At 41.9% G+C, this 18,848-nt stretch overlaps 1 protein-coding gene across 1 annotated transcript in view; it reads right to left on the bottom strand.

The window, feature by feature from the left end:
* The window catches only part of LOC112543495 (retinol-binding protein 1), a 93,021-nt gene that overhangs the window by 39,034 nt on the left and 35,139 nt on the right, over nucleotides 1–18,848 (bottom strand). The window contains exon 4 of the mRNA XM_006124988.5: nucleotides 16,405–16,703. Coding sequence (XP_006125050.1) covers nucleotides 16,650–16,703 — 54 coding nt within the window. The 3' untranslated portion in view covers nucleotides 16,405–16,649. Of the gene's footprint in view, nucleotides 16,704–18,848 lie in introns of the transcript that reaches the window.

The following is an 18,848-nucleotide window of genomic DNA, read 5'->3' as shown; positions in this document are numbered from 1 at the left end:
GTCAGAAATGTTCAGGTCCTTTTCAGAGGCTTCATCTACATTGCACAGTTATTTTGGAATAAGGTATTCCTAGATAATTATTCCAAAACAGCTTATTTCAAAATAGCATGTTTACACTGCAGAGAAGCCTCAAAATTAGTCTGAGGCAGGCTTCCCTAATATAGACGTGCTATCTCGATATAGAGCCCCAGGAAGAATAACTTAGAATGGCCCTGGTGAGGGGCTATTTTGAAATAGTGACAGTAGAGAGTCTACACACGCCTTATTTCGAAATAACTATTTTGGAATAGGCGTTAATTCATCATAGAATGAGGTTTACAGAGGTCGCAATAAGCCATCCGTTATTTCAAAATTATTTTGAAATTGCTGTGTAGACGCTCACATGGTTATTTCAGAACAACTGTGTAGACACACCCAGAGAGACTCCAAAGAGAATGCAAGGCCCTCACTTCCAAACATATCAAGCACCATTGCCTGTCTTAGGAGTTATCAAGAAACTGATCTTTGGGGGGTCCCCCTTCTGCTGCAGCATGAAGTGTGGGTCACTTGCTGGGATTATCTGAATATATCTCCCTGAATTAGTTCCCTGTCATTGCAGGGGGGGTTGGACATTGGCGCACTAAGACCCCTACTTTTCTCTGCCTGTGACACAGAACACTCTTCTGCTCCTGTGGGCTGTAGTACTTTTAGTCCAATATAGGTTGTTGGGGTTAGTGTGCAGGTGTTGTTGGTGACCTATTAAACAGGAAATAGATTAGATAGTCCTTTCTTGCTGTAAGCTCTATAAATGTATTAAATCAAATTACAGATGAATGCACTAATTAAGGCCTCTTCTGGCCTTAGTCATATACAGGAACACCATATAGCGGGGGGGGGGGGGGGGGGAGGGGGAACCTCAGGCCCAGTGGCCCCCCCAGCTTGCCTGGATCTGGTCACCGAGGCTTAGCATTGGGGAGCCAGCACTGGTACTTCTGCCCTCCCGCTACCCAGCCGCAGGGCTAGAGCACACAAAACCTATTTGCTCTCGTGTGCAAGTGGAATGTGGGGAGTATCTTTCGCCTTCTCCATCAGGGGCTTCTCACATTGCTTCTCACTTGTGTGCGGCCCCTGACTGATATTTCTGTGGGTCAGTGGCCAAAAAAGATTCTCCACACCTGCTATATAAGCACAAAACGGTAATAGATCCCAGGGCAGGATTGGGTCCCGTTGGTATGATGCTTTTTGTGGTCTTGAGTGACACCTGAAAGCTGCTGAGCACTCCAACATCCCTTAGACTTCGATGGGAATTTCAGGTGTTCAGCACTGTCCTGAAGAGGAGCCATGGCTACAAACTGAAAGACGCATAGACAGCTGTTAAGAAAATGTAATAAGGGTCTTCAAGCTGCACTGCACCACTCACCTTTTGAGCTAGCTGGCATTGGCATGGAACTCTGGGGTTGATGTGTGCTGAGATCAGCTACCTTTGGGTACATCAAAGTCATTGCCCTGGATTTGAATTTAACTTGGGGAACTGGCTGGTCTGTTTGTTCTAGGATATTTGTAAAAAGTTGTCAGGGGCTCCCTCTTCTAAAAGGTGATATAACTAAAAATAAATACATGCATCCAAGGTTTGAGAGAATGAATATATTTTAGCAAATTTTACATGTAAGATGGCAAATGGTCTTTGACTGGAAAATAAGGTGGGAAAAGAAAAGGGAAATGAAATGAATTAGATGATCAAGTCCCAGAGTAAGCATCTCAAGTAAAAATTGAGAGCAGATGTCTGAGAGAAGGGATGTAGGCTACCTGCAAGTTATGCTGAAAATAACTGTTGGTGCCAGATTTCTCTAATTTATGTGTGCGTGATAGGCAGCAGATTAATCCATTGATTAACATAATTACCAAAATGATTAGGGGGCTGGACCAAAATGATTAGGGGGCTGGAGCATATGACCTATGAGGAGAGGCTGAGGGAGTTGGGACTGTTAGTCTGCAGAAGAGAAGAGTGGGGGGGATTTGATAGCAGCCTTCAACTTCCTTAAGGGAGGTTCCACAGAGGCTGGAGAAGGGCTTTTCACAGTAGTGACGGATGGCAGAACAAGGAGCGATGGTTTCAAGTTGCAGTGGGAGAGGTCCAGGTTGGATATTAGGAAAAACTATTTCACCAGGAGGGTGGTGAAACACCGGAATGGGTTACCTAGGGAAGTAGTGGAGTCTCCATCCCTAGAGTCTTGGCTTGACAAAGCCCTGGCTGGGTTGATTTAATTGGGATTGGTCCTGTCTTGGGTAGGGGGTCTGGACTTGATGGCCTTCTGCGCTCTCTTCCAGCTCTATGGTTCTATGATTCTATGAATGGAGAGTTAGCACTCCAGCTTCACATTAAAAGTTTCACAGAAACTGTGAGAAGTGTGTCAATGAGTTTCTTAATGCACTAAGTGTCTTCTGGATGAATCAGACATATACAAATCACTAAGGATAAATTTAATGTGCCTATAATTCATTGTGTAATCAGAATAACAGTGTACCAATAACTGAGCTGAAAAGGTTATGACTTAAGAGGACCAAAGAAGAATGGCAGAGCTTTAAATTTTTGAACTTCTTTTGCTAAAACTCATTTGGGCTCTGTTGAGGACAGCATATAGTAGAGCCCAGATTGGAGAGAGGGAAGATTTTACCACTTTTAGTTTGGATTTTAAAATGCAGCTTTCATTATTGTGAGGCCCTAAGTGCGATAGAGTTTGATTAGAATTTTGGTTGGTGTCAGGGTAAAACCAGAAAAGTAAATTATAATAAAGGAGCTATTTCCATAGTAGCATCCGAAGCTTTGCAAAGGAGAGAAGTATGGCATGCTACAGACTTCAGTCAGAGAAAGAGCAGGTCTCACACTGAAGTTTTATGTATTAAAAAATGGAAGTACTGGGCTGATTTTTTTCTTAATTCTGTGGCCTGATTTGTGTATTCTATCACTTAAGGCAGCAATGCTCAAACTGAGGCTCTCAAGCCATAAGTGGCTCTTCAGTGTGTTTCCTGCAATTTTTTGAAGCACATAATATTAAAGTATAGCGTGATTTAATTATTAACCAGGCTAAATTATTAACCAGTCAGAACGCTAGTACTATGTTATGGACCAGTTGTGGTTGATAAAATAATACTTGTTGGTCAGCCATTTTGCTGTGAGAATAATATAGATAGTAAATGAAAAAGTGAATTAACACTACTGTAGCTTTTTGCTGATTGCTAATTTGGCTCCATGCCTCTCAGTATCATTGAGCTAAAGTACTGATTATAATGGGATCACCAAGTCTATCACTTACTGTAATTGATTTAAAATTGTAGGCTTGATCCTGGAACTGTTGGGGGAAGAGATGGTAGAGTCAGTCTTGAGCTTAATTCCTCTGACTCTTCACCACTCTTATGGTGTGAGGGAAACAGAAGCAGCCAGATCTCTCTTACTGGGGATTCCTCCAGCACTGGGGAGTCCTCAGCCAGCACAGAGACAACTCCTGTGTCTTCTGCCATGGCTACCTCCAGTGAAGGGTGCCTCTTTGGATTAGGAATGGATGTACCGGAATGGTGGTCAGAGTGTGTTGTGCTCCATCTATCTCCACCTGAGGGTACAGCTAGATTAAGTGGGGTTTTTTGGAATACCGGCAGTATCCCGAGAAAACTTCACCGTGTCCAGAGAATGCATTTGCTCTTCCGCTTTTTTTTGAGGAAGAAGGGGGCTTTCGAAAGAGGGTTTTTTTTCCTGAAATTTGGCCCAGTCTAGATGGGCCAAATTTCGGAAAAGCCTCTTCCAACAAAAGTATCGGAAAAAGATACTCAAAATGCACTTTGCATTTTGCGTATCTTTTTCCAATAGATCCTCACAGTCTAGACGTACCCTGAGAGATGGACCAAGTTTTAGGGCCAAGGCTGGGATTAGCACAGAACCAGCTCCAGAGTCACGAAGGTCCAGCTAGTTCCCTTCTAGCTGCTTCTTTTCAACTTCACTCTTGGAAATTGGACATATAAGAATTTAGACCGGTGTCTGTTCAGAGTCCAGTATCTAATAAGACAGAAGTAATTAGTACCCCAAGCACAATATAGTTTCTTAAGCTGTTTCCTGCTCTCCCAAACAACATCAGTGTCATAAATGAACCCACAGTCAAAGGAAGGGATCATATCAGGTGCTGAAAAGGTTACTATCCAGTTGGTTAACTGGAGCAAAATATCTTTGCATTATTGGCATAGCTACAGCTCTACCTAGCATTGCCACAACCTTGACTACTATCATGAGTTGTAATGGCCATAGTGACAAAGTGCAAAATAGTAGGCTGGAAAGCATTGTGATTGGGTAATCATGTAATCTCTTTATGTCTCCAAATAGATTGCCAATTACCTTTGATTTCCTATCTTCTGTCAAGTATATATGCCCCCCGTTGGTTGTTTAAAGGTTACGTTACTGCGTGGCAGTGCGAGATGTCCCAAGTCCGAGACATTGTGGCATTCTAGCAACCTTTTGTTCCGTGACTATAACTGCACACTCATGTTAAAGTAGAACCAGTAACTGGACTCATGGGAAGTTCAGACTTAATTGATATAAAAAACCCACATCAAAGTGCTTTCTTTTGTCTGGCTCAATCCAGCAAAGCACCAAGGAGTCTGGCACGGATCCAGCAAAGCACTTCATCACATGCTAAACTTGGACATTGTTCACATGTGTTAAAGCACCTTGTTCTTTGGGGTTGGGCTGCACAGTAGGACCAACCCACTAGGCATTTCTGTTGTGTACATCTCCACAAACCCAAGTGTACAGGTGCCTGATTAGAAGACAAAATCCCACATTAAAGTTGATATATAAAGGAGCCTGGCCTTGGAGTTTCTTAGGTTCCACTGCAACTACAAGAAGTTTTACGCCCTTTTTGAAAAACAAAATCTTTTGCCAAGTGTTGCAAAGAGGTCAAATTATTGGTAAAGTCCCATGAGGGACCAGGTGATAACTCCACAGGGGTGAACCAGAAAAAGAGAAGAGGCACATGAGGGCCAATAGGAAAGAGAATAAAGCTTGTTGCTCTGTCCCAACTTGTTTTGTGAGCAAGTTGACTCATTTCAGAACTTTCCTGGGATTGTATATGAAACTATAATGTCCTCTGTAAAGGAAGTAAAGTGGGTGTAAAAATGCCAGGGAGGTTTCCTGTCACAAAGCAATGGTCTTCAGGAGACTTCTGCCTAAGCACCATATTTAAACAGAGATGTTTGTATTGGAGATGCTAAGAGGAAAGGCTGAGGCCTCCTTATAGTGCCTGGGGTAACTCTCCAATCTCTGAATCAGAAGCATGAGACCTATTTACATGTGGCCTTTATTTTAAAAAAATCTTAAAAGTTTCATGGAGACCAATTGTCTCGATTTGGGGTATATTCACAGTTGCCCTTAAACACAAGTCCCTTAAATCTTCTGTTAAGGGAATTTGGATAGACTATACATACAGGACACAGGCCAACTTATTATCAATGGTTTATTTGGATGTCAGCAGGATATCAGAGGAAAACTTGCTTGACTGGTAAACTTGCTTGTTGGACACAAAGACAATATCCAAGGTAATACAGACGGATATTGGACTTAGCTCATTGAAGGTGTTTGACTGTTGCTTTGATTAGCATAGCAGCATTTAACTCCGAGGTGGTCTGCTGCCCCCCAGAATAATTTTGATCCCTGAGCTCTGTCCCCAGGCTTCCGATACAATCAGGCTGTGTCTAGACTGGCAAGTTTTTCTGCAAAAGTGGCCGCTTTTGTGGAAAAACTTGCCAGCTGTCTACACTGGCCGTTTGAATTTGCACAAGAACACTGACGATCTAATGTAAGATTGTCAGTGTTCTTACGCAAATACTATGATGCTCCCATTCGGGAAAAAGCCCTCTGTGCAAATGTATTTGCGCAAGAGGGACAGTGTAGACAGCTAAAAAGTGTTTTGCGCAAAAAAGCCCCGATGGCGAAAATGGCGATTGGGGCGTTCTTGTGCAAAACCGCGTCTAGATTGGCACGGACGCTTTTCTGCAAAAAGTGCTTTTGCGCAAAAGCATCTGTGCCAATCTAGATGCTCTTTTCCGCAAATGCTTTTAACGAAAAAACTTTTCCGTTAAAAGCATTTGCAGAAAATCATGCCAGTCTAGACGCTGCCTCAGTGTTTGGGGAGAGTTGAGCCCCTTAGAAAGGGGTATTTAGTAGCCAGACAGCTGAGCAAACCACCACCTAAGCTAGAGAGGAGGGAAATGTTGAGGAGAGGGGCTCAGGCAGTTGAGGACATGGCTACACTACATTAAACACCTCAGCTAGTCCGTGCTAGCTGACTTGGGTTCCTGGGGCTGCAAGTCTGTTTAACTGCAGTGTAGACTTCTGGGCTTGAGCTAGAGTCCAGGCTCTAGGAACCTGTGAGTTGGGAGGATCCCAGGGAGCAGGATGCAGGCCAAGCTGGGAATTCTACCCTGCCATGAGCATTAATGACTAATTCACTAAGCATTTCTGAACATCTCACTAGGCCCCTATCTGCATCTTTAGGCACCTAAACACCTTTCAAAAGCTGTCTGATTAAATATGCAGTGCTACACTGAGCGTGTGATTTCATGCAGAGTCAATTTGCATATATGCAGCAGGCAGACACACTCTGTCCTGAGGTTAAAGCATTTTTCAGGTGATTGTGTACATATGGTCAACAATGTTGTAGTTGAGGGATGCTCCAGAAACCATGAGCTTGATGATGTTTCTTCTTCACAGCTCCTTCAGCAGAGATTTGAAAAGAGGAGCTCAGATTCATTAGCAACAAGAGGTGAGTTGGAAAAACTTGTGATTATTTTCCATTGGAAACTTTTTCTTATGGTGTGGAGCTGATAATTGACCCACTTAAGGCCTGTACCAGCATTGGAGTATGGAACTTTGGCACTCTAGTTCCTGTTTCATTCCATATTCCAAGTCTAATCTCTTTCTTTCCCGTTTAGGAGGTCCTGGCTTTTAGTTCTTGTTTATCTCAGTCTTCTTAATTCATGCTCTAATCCTGACACCAGGTAGTGTATATTTCCCCAGCTGAAACTGGTGTGAAATGTCACAGCTGGGAGTTTTATGAAAATCCAGCCTCTGGTTTGTACATGTTGAGTAATTTGTTGAAGTGATAGCAGGTCTCCTGCTTACTGGACCAATTTATTCAGATTAATCTGTTCTGTTACTATCTGTTTGTGGTGATATGAAAGTGGCTGGAAGTTAAATCTGGGAAAATGAAACTATATTTATTAGGATAAGGCTGTTATGATGGCTAATTTCTGTTAAGGTAGCTAACCCGTATATTGGTTATAAAGTATATTTTCAGCTCTTTAGTGTCTGTAACGGATGCTGATTTCAGAGGTACTGTGGAGAGAGCTGACTGTTTTCTTCACAACCATACAGTATTTGCATGGTATGAAATCCAATCTTAGATATTTTAGTTAAGCAGCCTCCCACTGTTTGTGAAATTTGTGACTGCCAATTGTCTTTACTACACTTTGCTCTGCCTCTAAAAATTATATTCTATTCTGCAACATTTTCTTCCCCATATAAATCTGGCAGTGTGAGACAGTCGAATGGAACAAAGGTTTCCCTATTCTTTCATTGCAAGACATGTCAACTTTTATTCATTCCTTTAGCACACCACAGGTGAAAGCAAGTCCTCGACAGACTGCAGCTGTGGCTAGTGATCAGCAATATGTAGTATGAAACAATTACAATGGACCATACTGATTTAGGATTATAAACATAAAAAAAGAGCCAGCTATGAGTCATGCTGAACCTGATGAAATATTAAGTAGCTAGCCTCATCTGCTGTATCATTAAGTAGTAACAAATGAGAGTGGTGACTGCAATGTAATTATACATGACTCTCCTCTTTCAGCATTGACCAGCAGTCATGTAGAATGAGGGTATGGGGAGCACAATTCTAAATACCTGTAGTTCTTGGATAAGCTTCATTAGTGTAATGCTCAACACTTACTCTGTTATACCCTCCTTATCTTTCCTCCCTGCATTTTCCTGATGGTTCCCAGAGCTCATTTATTTAGTTAAAAGAAGAAAACAAAGTAAGGGCTACATTTTCAAATGCAAGTATCAGAGGGTACATTTTCAAATGCATGTTAGTCTGGATCTGCAAAAGTGACAAGGAGTCCACTTCGTCAGATGCATCTTTGCCCACAAAAGTTTATGCTCCAATACATCTCTTAGGGTATGTCTACACTACCACCCTAGTTTCACGAGGAGTAACGGTAGTTCGGAATAGGAAGCCTAGTCCGAACTACCTAGTCCGTGCCGCACGGAGTCCACACTAGCGGACATTTAAAAATGGCGGCGCGCAGCTATATGCAAATGAAGCCCGGGAAATTCAAATCCCGGGCTTCATTTGCAACTCCGGTTGCCTACATTACCACCCTAGTTCGAACTAGAGGGGTAGTGTAGACATACTTAGTCTATAAGGGTATGTCTACACTACCCCCCTAGTTCGAACTAGGGGGGGGTAATGTAGTCATACAGAGTGGCAAATGAAGCCCGGGATTTGAATTTCCCGGGCTTCATTTGCATAAAGCCGGCCGACGTCATTTTTAAATGCCGGCTAGGTCGGACCCCGTGCCGTGTGGCTACACGCAGCACGGACTAGCTAGTTCGGATTAGGCTTCCTAATCTGAACTAGCTGTACACGAGGCGTACCCAATTACCCCCCCAATTCGAACTAGGGGGGTAGTGTAGACATAAGGTGCTACAAGACTTCCTGTTGCATTTTCAAATGCAGGCATTTTAAAACTGAGCCCACAAAACTAGTGAATATACCCATTGGAACTGCAGATTTGGTCAACAGAAAAGTAGTTTTGCGTGTATAGCTACCCCATTTGCAGAGCAAATGCTGCTTCTGGGGAGTGGTGGTGAATGTACCTATTGGTCCTCATGTTTTTACTTTCATGTGTACAGGCATTTGTAATTCTTCATGCTGGCCTTGTTAACCTGTGGCCTACATTAAAAAGGAATAATTGATTTTATGGCAATCTTTGCTTTTTTGTAATTAATTGCAACATTGTTTGAATCCTGACACAGTGCACACAATCTGCTTTCAACACTTGTAGTGACAACCTCTACCTGCTCTTTCTCTCCCCTTTGCAGATTCCTAAACTACACATGAGCATGAGGAGGAAGGCTGTAACTCTGAATATTGAATTTACAGAATTTAGAAAGCAAGTTTTCATCTTATTGTGCTAACCAGTAATACTAAGAACAACATTGCAAATAATCACCAAAAGATATTTCCTTTTAATATAAGCCACCGTGTTCAAATGCAATGCACAACTAATTAATAGATTCTGCAGCCTTTGCTCATGTCAAGTAGCACTTTACTCTTCAGCTAATCCTGACAAAATCACTGCAACATTTCAGTAGCTGCAATTACATTGGGAAACCTCACATTTCAGGCTTTTTCAATCCCAGGTCTCCAAGAAGCTGGCCAAGTCCTAGTTTTCCTGCATTTCCAGTCACTTATGTGCATGAGGTGATACCTGTGTGGCAGTTTATACCAGTGGTTCTCAATCTGAGGCCTGGGGCCATCTGGGGAGGCTGTGAGCAGGCTTCAAATGGTCCTCCAACTGGAACCAGCATTAGACTTGCTGCAGCCCATGGTCCCAAGCCCTGCACAGCTTGGCTGAAACCAAAACCAAGCTGCTTGGCTTCACTGGGCTGGTAGTGGCATGGAACCTGGGCAATTGCCCTGCTTCTTACCCCTACCACTGGCAAAGTGGTTTGGCATGGGGGGAAGGAGAGCATGGAGTTTTATAGCAGGTGGGCAGGGCTTAGAAAAGAAAGGTTGAAAATCCCTGGTTACTATCACTCTGCCATGACTGAAATTTCCCAAAGGCACTTCTAAGAGAAGATCATAAACTCTATGGCTGAGTCTAGACTGGCATGATTTTGCGGAAATACTTTTAATGGAAAAGTTTTTCCATTAAAAGTATTTCCGCAGAAGCGCATCTAGATTGGCACGGATGCTTTTGCGCAAAAAGTGCTTTTGCGCAAAAGCATCCGTGGCCAGTCTAGACGCGATTTTGCAGAAGAAAGCCTTGATCACCATTTTAGCCATCGGGGCTTTTTTGCGCAAATCAGTTCTTCCCGGTCTACACTGGCCCTCTTGCGCAAGTATTCTTGCACAAGAGGGCTTTTTCCCGAGCGGAAGTGTGAAAGTATTTGCACAAGAAGCACTGATTTTGTACAATACAAAGTCAGTGCTCTTGCGCAAATTCAAGCGGCCAGTGTAGATAGCAGGCAAGTTTTTGCTTTTGCGCAAAATCTTGCCAGTCTAGACGCACTCTATGGCTATGGTTACACTGCAGGCTTTTTGCACAAGAACGACTGTTCTTGCGCAAAAAACTTGCAGAACATCTACATGTTCTTGTGCAAGTAAATTTATAGTACAGGCAGTCCCCGACTTACGCGGATCCGACTTATGTCGGATCCGCACTTACAAACAGGGCTTTTCTCGCCCCGAAGCTCGCGGGTGGCGGGACCGCCCAGAACGCAGCAGTCCCGCCACCGTGTCCTCTGGGGCGAGAAAAGCTGCTCCAGGTCTCCCTGGTGTGCTGGGGGGGACTCCCCAGCACAGCAGGGAGACCCGAGCAAAGCCGCACAGGCGGCGGGGTCCCTCGCCTCTGCGGCTTTGCTCCTGTCTCCCTGCTGTGCTCCTGTCCCCCCCCCCCCCCAGCACAGCAGGGAGACAGGAGCAAAGCCGCAGAGGCGCGGGACTCTGCCGACTCTGTGGCTTTGCTCTGGGTGTCCCTGGTCTGCTGGGGGGGGGGGGGGGGGCGCAGCTAGTGTGCCCCCCCAGCAGCCCAGGCTTTTGTTTGGATGCCTGGGGTAGAGCAGCTGGGGTGCTGCTGGGTTGGTCCTGGGGGGAATACCCGGCAGCGCCCCAGCTGTTCTGTCCCAGGCTCCAGATTCAGCCGCTGTTGAAACTGATCAGTGGCTGATTCCAGGAAGCTGGGGGCAGAGCAACTCTGCCTCGGGCTTCCTGTAGTCAGCCCCTGGTCAGTTTCAGCAGCAGCAGCTGAATCTGGAGCCAGTTCCGAGTTACGTACAAATTCAACTTAAGAACAAACCTATAGTCCCTATCTTGTACGTAACCTGGGGACTGCCTGTACAGTGTCGGAAAACAGGGCTTCTTCCAGAAGAGTTATTTCTCTCCCCACAAGGAATAAGCCCTCTTGCACAAGAGCTCTTCCACAAGAGAGCAGTGTAGAGAGGCACCATGAATTTCTTGCGCTAGAAACCTCTATGGCTAAAATGGCCATCAGAGCTTTCTTGCGCGAAAGAGTGTCCACACTGCCCTGGATGCTCTTGTGCAAAAGCGCATGGCAGTGTGGACACACTCTTGTGGAAGACCTTTTGCACAAGAACTCTTCCACAAAACAGTTCTTTCGCAAGAAGCCTGCAGTGTAGACATAGCCTACCTGTATGGAGTGAGCAGGAAGCCAATCATCTTACATTATAGTGGCATGTGAGCATAAGAGCGGCCATACTGTGTCAGACCAATGGCCCATCTAGCCCAGTATTCTGTTGTCCAACAGTAGCCAAGGCCAGATGCTTCCGAGTGAATACACAGAACAGGCAATCACCTGTGACCCATCCCTAGTGTTTACTTGCAGCTTCTGGCATTGCCCATCCACACTAATAGCTATTGATGGACCTATCCTCCATTAATTTATCTAGTTCTTTTTTGAGCCCTGTTATAGTTTTAGCCTTCACAACATCCCCTGGCCAGGAGTTCCTCCATCTCTTCAGCCAGTGTTGTCCTCAAATACACAACACCAGTCATTTTTTATTTTATAGACCAAATGGGCTTTTATATCAACTTGGATACAAAAGAGAACATTCAAAAAAGGCAAAGGTTTTACCATTAACGCCATCACCCAGCATGTTGTCTAGCGAGCCATGAGGTTAGGCTGAGCTTGCAGTTCCAAAGAGTAGACGAGTTAGTAATAATTTTAAAAGCTTTGGACTACATTTCTAGGCTCTGTGATTCATTCTAACCCTACAGGATATGCCTTGGATATGTCAGAAGGAAATCTGTTTCTCTTCTGACAACATGCATGGGGCCTGACACTTCCTTCACGGTATCGCTTCCTCATTCCTAACTTATATAGAAGCATATATTTTTCTTCTTGGCTGCATTAGACTGGCAAGTTTTTCTGTAAAAGCAGCTGCTTTTGCGGAAAAACTTGCCAGCTGTCTACACTGGCCGCTTGATTTTGCACAAAAGCACTGATGTTCTACTGTCCGAAATCAGTGCTTCTCGTGCAAATGCTTTGACGTTCCTGTTCGGGCAAAAGCCCTTTTCCGGAAATGTTTTTGTGCAAGAGGGCCAGTGCAGACAGCTAAAAACTGTTTTGCGCAAAAAAGCCCCGATGGCGAAAATGGCGATCGGGACTTTCTTGTGCAAAACTGCGTCTAGATTTGCACGGACGCTTTTCCACAAAAAGTGCTTTTGCAGAAAAGCATCCGTGCCAATCTAGACGCTTTTTTCTGCAAATGCTTTTAATGAAAAAACTTTTCCGTTAAAAGCATTTGCGGAAAATCATGCCAGTGTAGACGTAGCCCTTCTGTGTGAGAGGTGTGCATCAATGCTCCAAAATACACATACACCCTTCATTAGAAGACTTTGTCTGATTAAGTCATTTCCTTTAGATATTTCAATACATCATACTTTGTAATTCTTGAAAGAAAGGTGCTCTTGAGTGTGTTGTACTGATATTTATAATCAATGCTAATTGTCTTCCCAAGTCCTGGTTGTGTAAAATTAGCAAAACCAGTTCTGCCAAATATTCAGGACAGAGCGCCACCCTCTGACAGACTACAAGACAGGGGTTGAGGGGAGTCTAGATTACAGCTCCTCAGTTGGTGAGGCCAGGTTTTGCTGATACTCAGTACCCATTCAAAAGAGGCAGCTGAGAGAAATGTATGGATTTAGAAGTACTTTAGCTCACAGCTTGTATTTAGCAGACTAAAATAGACAGGGACCGACATGGCTACAACTCCACCATATATATCATAGACAAGGCAGGGCAGATTTTAACATGAGCTAAAATGGATGAATTGAAGACTATGCTCCTCCTCTGATTTGGTTGCATTTATTATATCCATTTTGCATTCACTTTGGGCAGAAACAAATGACTATGATACATGCAGGATACGAGTAATCAAGCCATTTGTTTTGATTTGTGTCTTTTAGAAAACTAACTACTCTGCCAGCACTTTGTAAATAATAATTCCTACTTTATGAAATGACCAAAGGTGGGTTTTTTTTAATGTCACATCTAAGAAAATCTGAAACTGTGAAGAGTAAAGTTCATGTCTTCTATGGGAAGTGTTAAGTTCAAAGTGGGAAAATAAAACGTTACTCATGCACTTAATGTTTTCTAAAATTCATTCTGATGAATCACAGGCTAAAATATGTCACCAACAGTCCAAGTATTCCCAAGGTGGAATTTAGTTTTCGTTTTGTAGAGTATGTCTGAAAAGTTCATTTTGGGAAGGTCTGTACAGTATATCCCACTAGTGTGCTATAGTTAAGACACTTCATGCTGAAATTGACTTGTCAGTTGGCCAAAATTAGCTTCACTTGAGGTGAAGGTCAGGTGAAAATCTCTAGGCAACTTTATGTTAGAATCCGAGTTATCTTATCTGGATGCCTCTCCATATACAGAATGAACACGCATTGAATGGGCTTCAGACAGGAGCTGGTTGGGAAATTATTTCCCTCTTTTCCTGGGGACAAATCTCCATGGAAAGGAAAGGTTTTATTCCAAGTAGGAATAAAAGATCCTCCGGAAAAGGGTTTATTTTCCGGAGAATCATGTCTAGACTGGCGTTTTTCTCCGGCTTATCCCGAAGCTGGAAAAAAGCAGCAGCCATGTAAATGCAAATGCCGCGGGGGATATTTAAATCCCCCGCGGATTTGCAATTGCGATGTGTCTCATTAGCATCCCTTTTCCGAAAAAGGGTGCCAATGTAGACACAGCCAAAATGTTGTAATAGAAGAAAGACTGTAGTTTGTGAACTTCATAGGTAAATTCAACACCAGAATGGGTCTGAATAAGGACTGGGAATTGTTCATTAAAATAATTAATTTTCCACTATAGGTATTCTCACCTTATCCACATCCACCCTAATTGAATTAGCTCTGGTGTAAAATTCCCATCTCTGTATACCTATTGTTTCTTTTTCTGATGCATCTGATGAAGTGAGTTGCAACTCACAAAAGCTTATGCCATAATAAAATTGTTAGTCTTTAACAGTCTAACGTGGCTATTTTTCTGACACTTAGAAAATGTTTGAAGTTATCCCAGCATTACAACACATCAGATATTTCCTTCTCTTGGAAGAAGTTGCTGGTTTAGGAGCTAACACTTTCCTTTTAGCTATGGATTTTACATTGGCAAATTTGACAGCTCTGATCAAGGTAAATGTAACACAAAGAACAATGATGACTGATCTCTTTGCCTTTTATTTATAACCCAAATTCCAATTAATTAAAGTATCACTATTATTCTTCACAAGTAAAAATTAAGATTATATTGTAACAAAATGATTCACAAGACACTATCTGTAATTAAACTTTGCATGATTCTTTTTAATGCTCAGTTCCACCCAGACATTTAAAAAAATAGCTTTCCTCCAATAGAGCTTGGCAGTTTACAACCCTTGATTCACCAAATATCTAGTAATTTTCACCTCCAGCTCCCTGCAATCTTTTATGCAACATTCATAAACTCTTTTGTAGAAGGCCATAAGTGGATCAATTAACATCTAGCTAAGTAAATCCAATTGTTAGAGACATATTATTATTGTAATCAAACAGGCAGCTTTTCTGTGGGGTCATTAGGTACAAGGGCAATTTCATATGGTAGTTAATAACTAATGGCTTATCAAACAGGAGCCCTGGAACCTGGTTACGACTATAGTGAACAGGCAGACTCTCAAAATGTTTTGCCATGTATATAACTTCTAGAAACTTTTCAAAAATCTTTACCTTTCACTAGATTTTCTTTAAATCATCTCAAATACTTGTCTTTACAATCTCCATCTGCTATCTTTATTGCAGCCCCTGTTTCCCTGGGAAAGAGAAAATGCAATTTATTCATTTTCTATCTTGCAACGCCTTCTAAACAATGCACAGAGCTATGCGTTTATTCCTATTAAGATTTTAGCAACAAGGCATCAAAGTAGAGTTTTAGCTTCCTCTGTAAAGTAGCATGTTGGTTTGGATGTTATGCAGTCAAAATCTTTATCTATGACTTCTTAAACAATACCAGCCTCCCCTACGTTTCCTAAAGCTACTGCTTGGCTCATTTTAAGACCTTCATGGTAAACTCTTGCCCAGCAGTTTGCTACTCAAGAGTTTTCCATTTGATGCTGATTATGTCCCTGATCTTCCAGCCATCTAGCTCTTGTTAACTAATTCATCTGGCTTGCTGTGTTTTTGTACAATTACATTCCTTACAACAGTATTTTCCAATTTAATTTGGCCACGGAACCCTTTTCATATTAAAAGAATTTCAAGGAACACCCTAGTGTTGCCAAGGTAATTTTTCAAGGAGAACCGCCCCCCCCCCAAAAATGACTCTGTCTCTTTAAGAGGGGACAGGGGAGTGCCCATTCTCTCAAAACCCTTATTTTAACTTCGCAGAACTCTTTGGCTATATTTAGACTGCAGGCTTCTTTCAGAAGAAGCTTTTCTGGAAGAGATCTTCTTAAAAAACTTCCGAAACAGAGTGTCTGCACTGCAAAAACACTACACTGAATGGACGCTATCTTGCATTTAAGCTGTGCTTATTATGGACTGAGTGTCCACTAGGGCACCTGTTTTTTTCCTCTTTCCACTTCTTTAGAACGAACTCCCTCTTCCCTGTCCACACATGCCTTTTTCTGAAAGAACTCTTTCAGGAAAAGGCTTCTTCATCACAGAAAGAGGTTTACAAATGTCAGAGAAACCTCTCTGTTCTTTTGATTTTTTTTGTCCTGGGTCTCTCCAAGATCTTCTCCACAATAACTTTCAATTCCTTCAATTAGATGACCACCCATCTTCTCCCCAGCCATGTCTGATTTAAACAAACAAACAAAAAAAATCAAGCCTAACACACAGTTACAGTTACTGACAGGTGGGCTAATTTTTGGTCTGATCCAGCTAGTCCTTTATCTATGGGTTTGAACATACTCCACCACAAGTTCTTAGAGACGAAGTCCACCTTAAAACTGTTCCATGATTACTGCAATGTAAAGTGGGCATAGTGTAAATGAAAAATAGAAATAACAGTATTTTAAAAGCCTCAAACTCACTTATATTAAATTACTTTGGACTTAGGTCTCCCATAAAGAAAGGCACACACAGAGATGTATGATTTGCAATATCTTTAATTGGCATTTCTAAAAATTGTGTTTATTCAGAATGCTTTCTTTAAAAAAAATACTTTATGCAGACAGCACTACACAGTTTTACTTTCATGTGTACAGATGTTCACCAGGATCTACTCTCTAGAATTTAAGGATTTATTTATGCACCAATGGCACTTAGAGCTTTGGTAGCAAATCCATACATTTTCTTCTGTTCTTCAGCTCTGTACCAGCAATGGTCAGCCCAGGGTTACTGTACCTTCTTAAAGACTTGTTTACATTTGACACCACCTACTCTTATTTCCTGAAAAGAAAATACGATTCATTAGTACTTTTCCACAGTATAGCAACATGAGTGTGTCACTTTCTAAACCACTTGTCCATCTAATATTTGATTTAACCATATAAACAATTACTTAGATTCAAATTAAGGAACAACTGTTACAAAAATTTTATAACAGGATGATGATGCAATAATAACTGAAATTGGATAGATCTGTGGAAAGAAAAAAGCTAATAATTAGTATCAAGCCTAGGAATCCACTGTTGCAAAGGTTCTCACTTTTGCACCCACCAAAATGAACACTTATGTTGTAGGCATACAAGCAGCATATTTGCACATGGAAATTGAATAGTACTCTACATGTGCATAAGCACCATGCCCCCCCCCCCCCCACTGATGTGTGGGTAATCAGTTGCAGGTGCCAAAACCAAAAGCCAGCTGAAAATTTGACCCGGACTCTGATAGATTAACTGGAGAAAGTATTTTAAAGTATTAGTGGACACAATGTATAATGAAGAAAAGTACTATAAAAAAGAAGGAATCAAGAAGGGTACAATCCCTAATTTACATTTGGACAACTCCATGACTATAATTGTTAATGGCGAACAGATGGAGACAGAGAAAAACTATTTAGAAGTGATCTAGTGCATTTTTGTAGTGTTCCATACGTCAGAGAATTTTACCAACAAGTTGGCTTTTGGAGTGGAGCACACTTGGGCTATGTCTAGACTGCACCCTTCTTCCACAAAAGCTTATGCAAATCAAGCGTTGTGCTTCATTTGCATAATTAATTGGTGGGCTCCTTTTTGCGCAAAAGCCTCTTATGCAAAAACAGCTCCTAATTAATCATTCAAGAGTGGTGATATTCTACTCTGCACTTCATTTGCATAGCTTTTGCGGAAGAAGGGTGCAGTATAGACATAGCCTTGGTTTGGTATCCAGCTCTTTGCTTACTGACTGCCATGATGTGTTCCCTAATCTAAGACTTTAAAAAAAATCAGTTGCTAGCTACTGGGCCTGCAAAAATAAATAAACTTCACAGTGTGAATGGTAGCAGATAAACAGATTCAGTGATATCTCCCTGCTGTGGCAGGATGGAGGGAGTGGTAGCCATCAAGAAAGAACAGCTCTTAGAGAAGTATGGAACATCTTGTTTATCTTAAAGAATGTTCATTCTGGAGCCTAACAGGAACACAATGGGGGTCCGTCTACACTAGCCCCCTAGATCGATCTAGGGAGGCTAATGAGGGAATGAGGCTAAATCCCGGGCTTGATTTGCAATTCCGGTCACCCTCATTAGCCTCCCTAGATCAATCTAGGGGTTAGTGTACCCTAACACTTTTGTTGTTGATCAAAGCACCCAAAAAAGAGTAACCGTTTTATGAAAATCTGCATTAAATGTTGTGAGTAGCTCCTCATTCTGGAGTCACAAGTGGGCAGAGATTAGGAAACAGCCACCACCTACTTTTTCAAATCTGCTTGTTGATTTTCCTTGAGCAAACTTAGCAAGAAATTGAATTAACACCATAAACCAAAACAAAAGCAAATGAAACTTGTTCAAAGATAAATTAACAACTGCCCATGAGTTAGCAATGAATATTGCAGAAATACAAAAGAGAGGATGAAGAAAAGTGAGCAGAACATGCTCAAGGAAGAAAGGCATATAAAAGAAGATAAATCATATAAAACGATTAGAGGCACATGAAGGAAAATGAAGGCTGAATGTAACTTAGACAATTATTTAAATACAGCGAGGAAAAGAGATACCGATAAAAGCTCTTCAAGTACACATGATACATAAAGGAAAATAAGACCAATTTTGTTCACTTTGATATATCAATAATCTGGAAGAAGGAACATGCAGTAAGGTTATGAAAACCTACTGATTAAAAAAGAACCACAAACTGCTAGGGGCAGTCAACACGAAAGAAAAAAAGCTATTATATTCAAAAAGTCCTGGAAAAAGGACAGAGAAGTGCCTGTTTTCAGTAACTGTAGTGAAACAGAATTTGAGGAGAGAAATAAAACAGGAAAGAAGAATGTTATGCTACAAAATTCATGTCAGGAGAACTAGTGGGGTGCAAGCAGCTGGTAAGGCACTATTACACCTTCAAGGCAAAACAATGAATATGTGCAAAAAAATTAAATTAATATTTGGATCATTGT

Source organism: Pelodiscus sinensis, chromosome 10, assembly GCF_052426305.1.
Source record: "Pelodiscus sinensis isolate ZL-2025 chromosome 10, ASM5242630v1, whole genome shotgun sequence".
Lineage (NCBI taxonomy): Eukaryota > Metazoa > Chordata > Testudines > Trionychidae > Pelodiscus > Pelodiscus sinensis.
The sequence above is the reverse complement of the archived record's forward strand: the minus strand, read 5'-3'. Positions and strand labels throughout refer to the sequence as shown.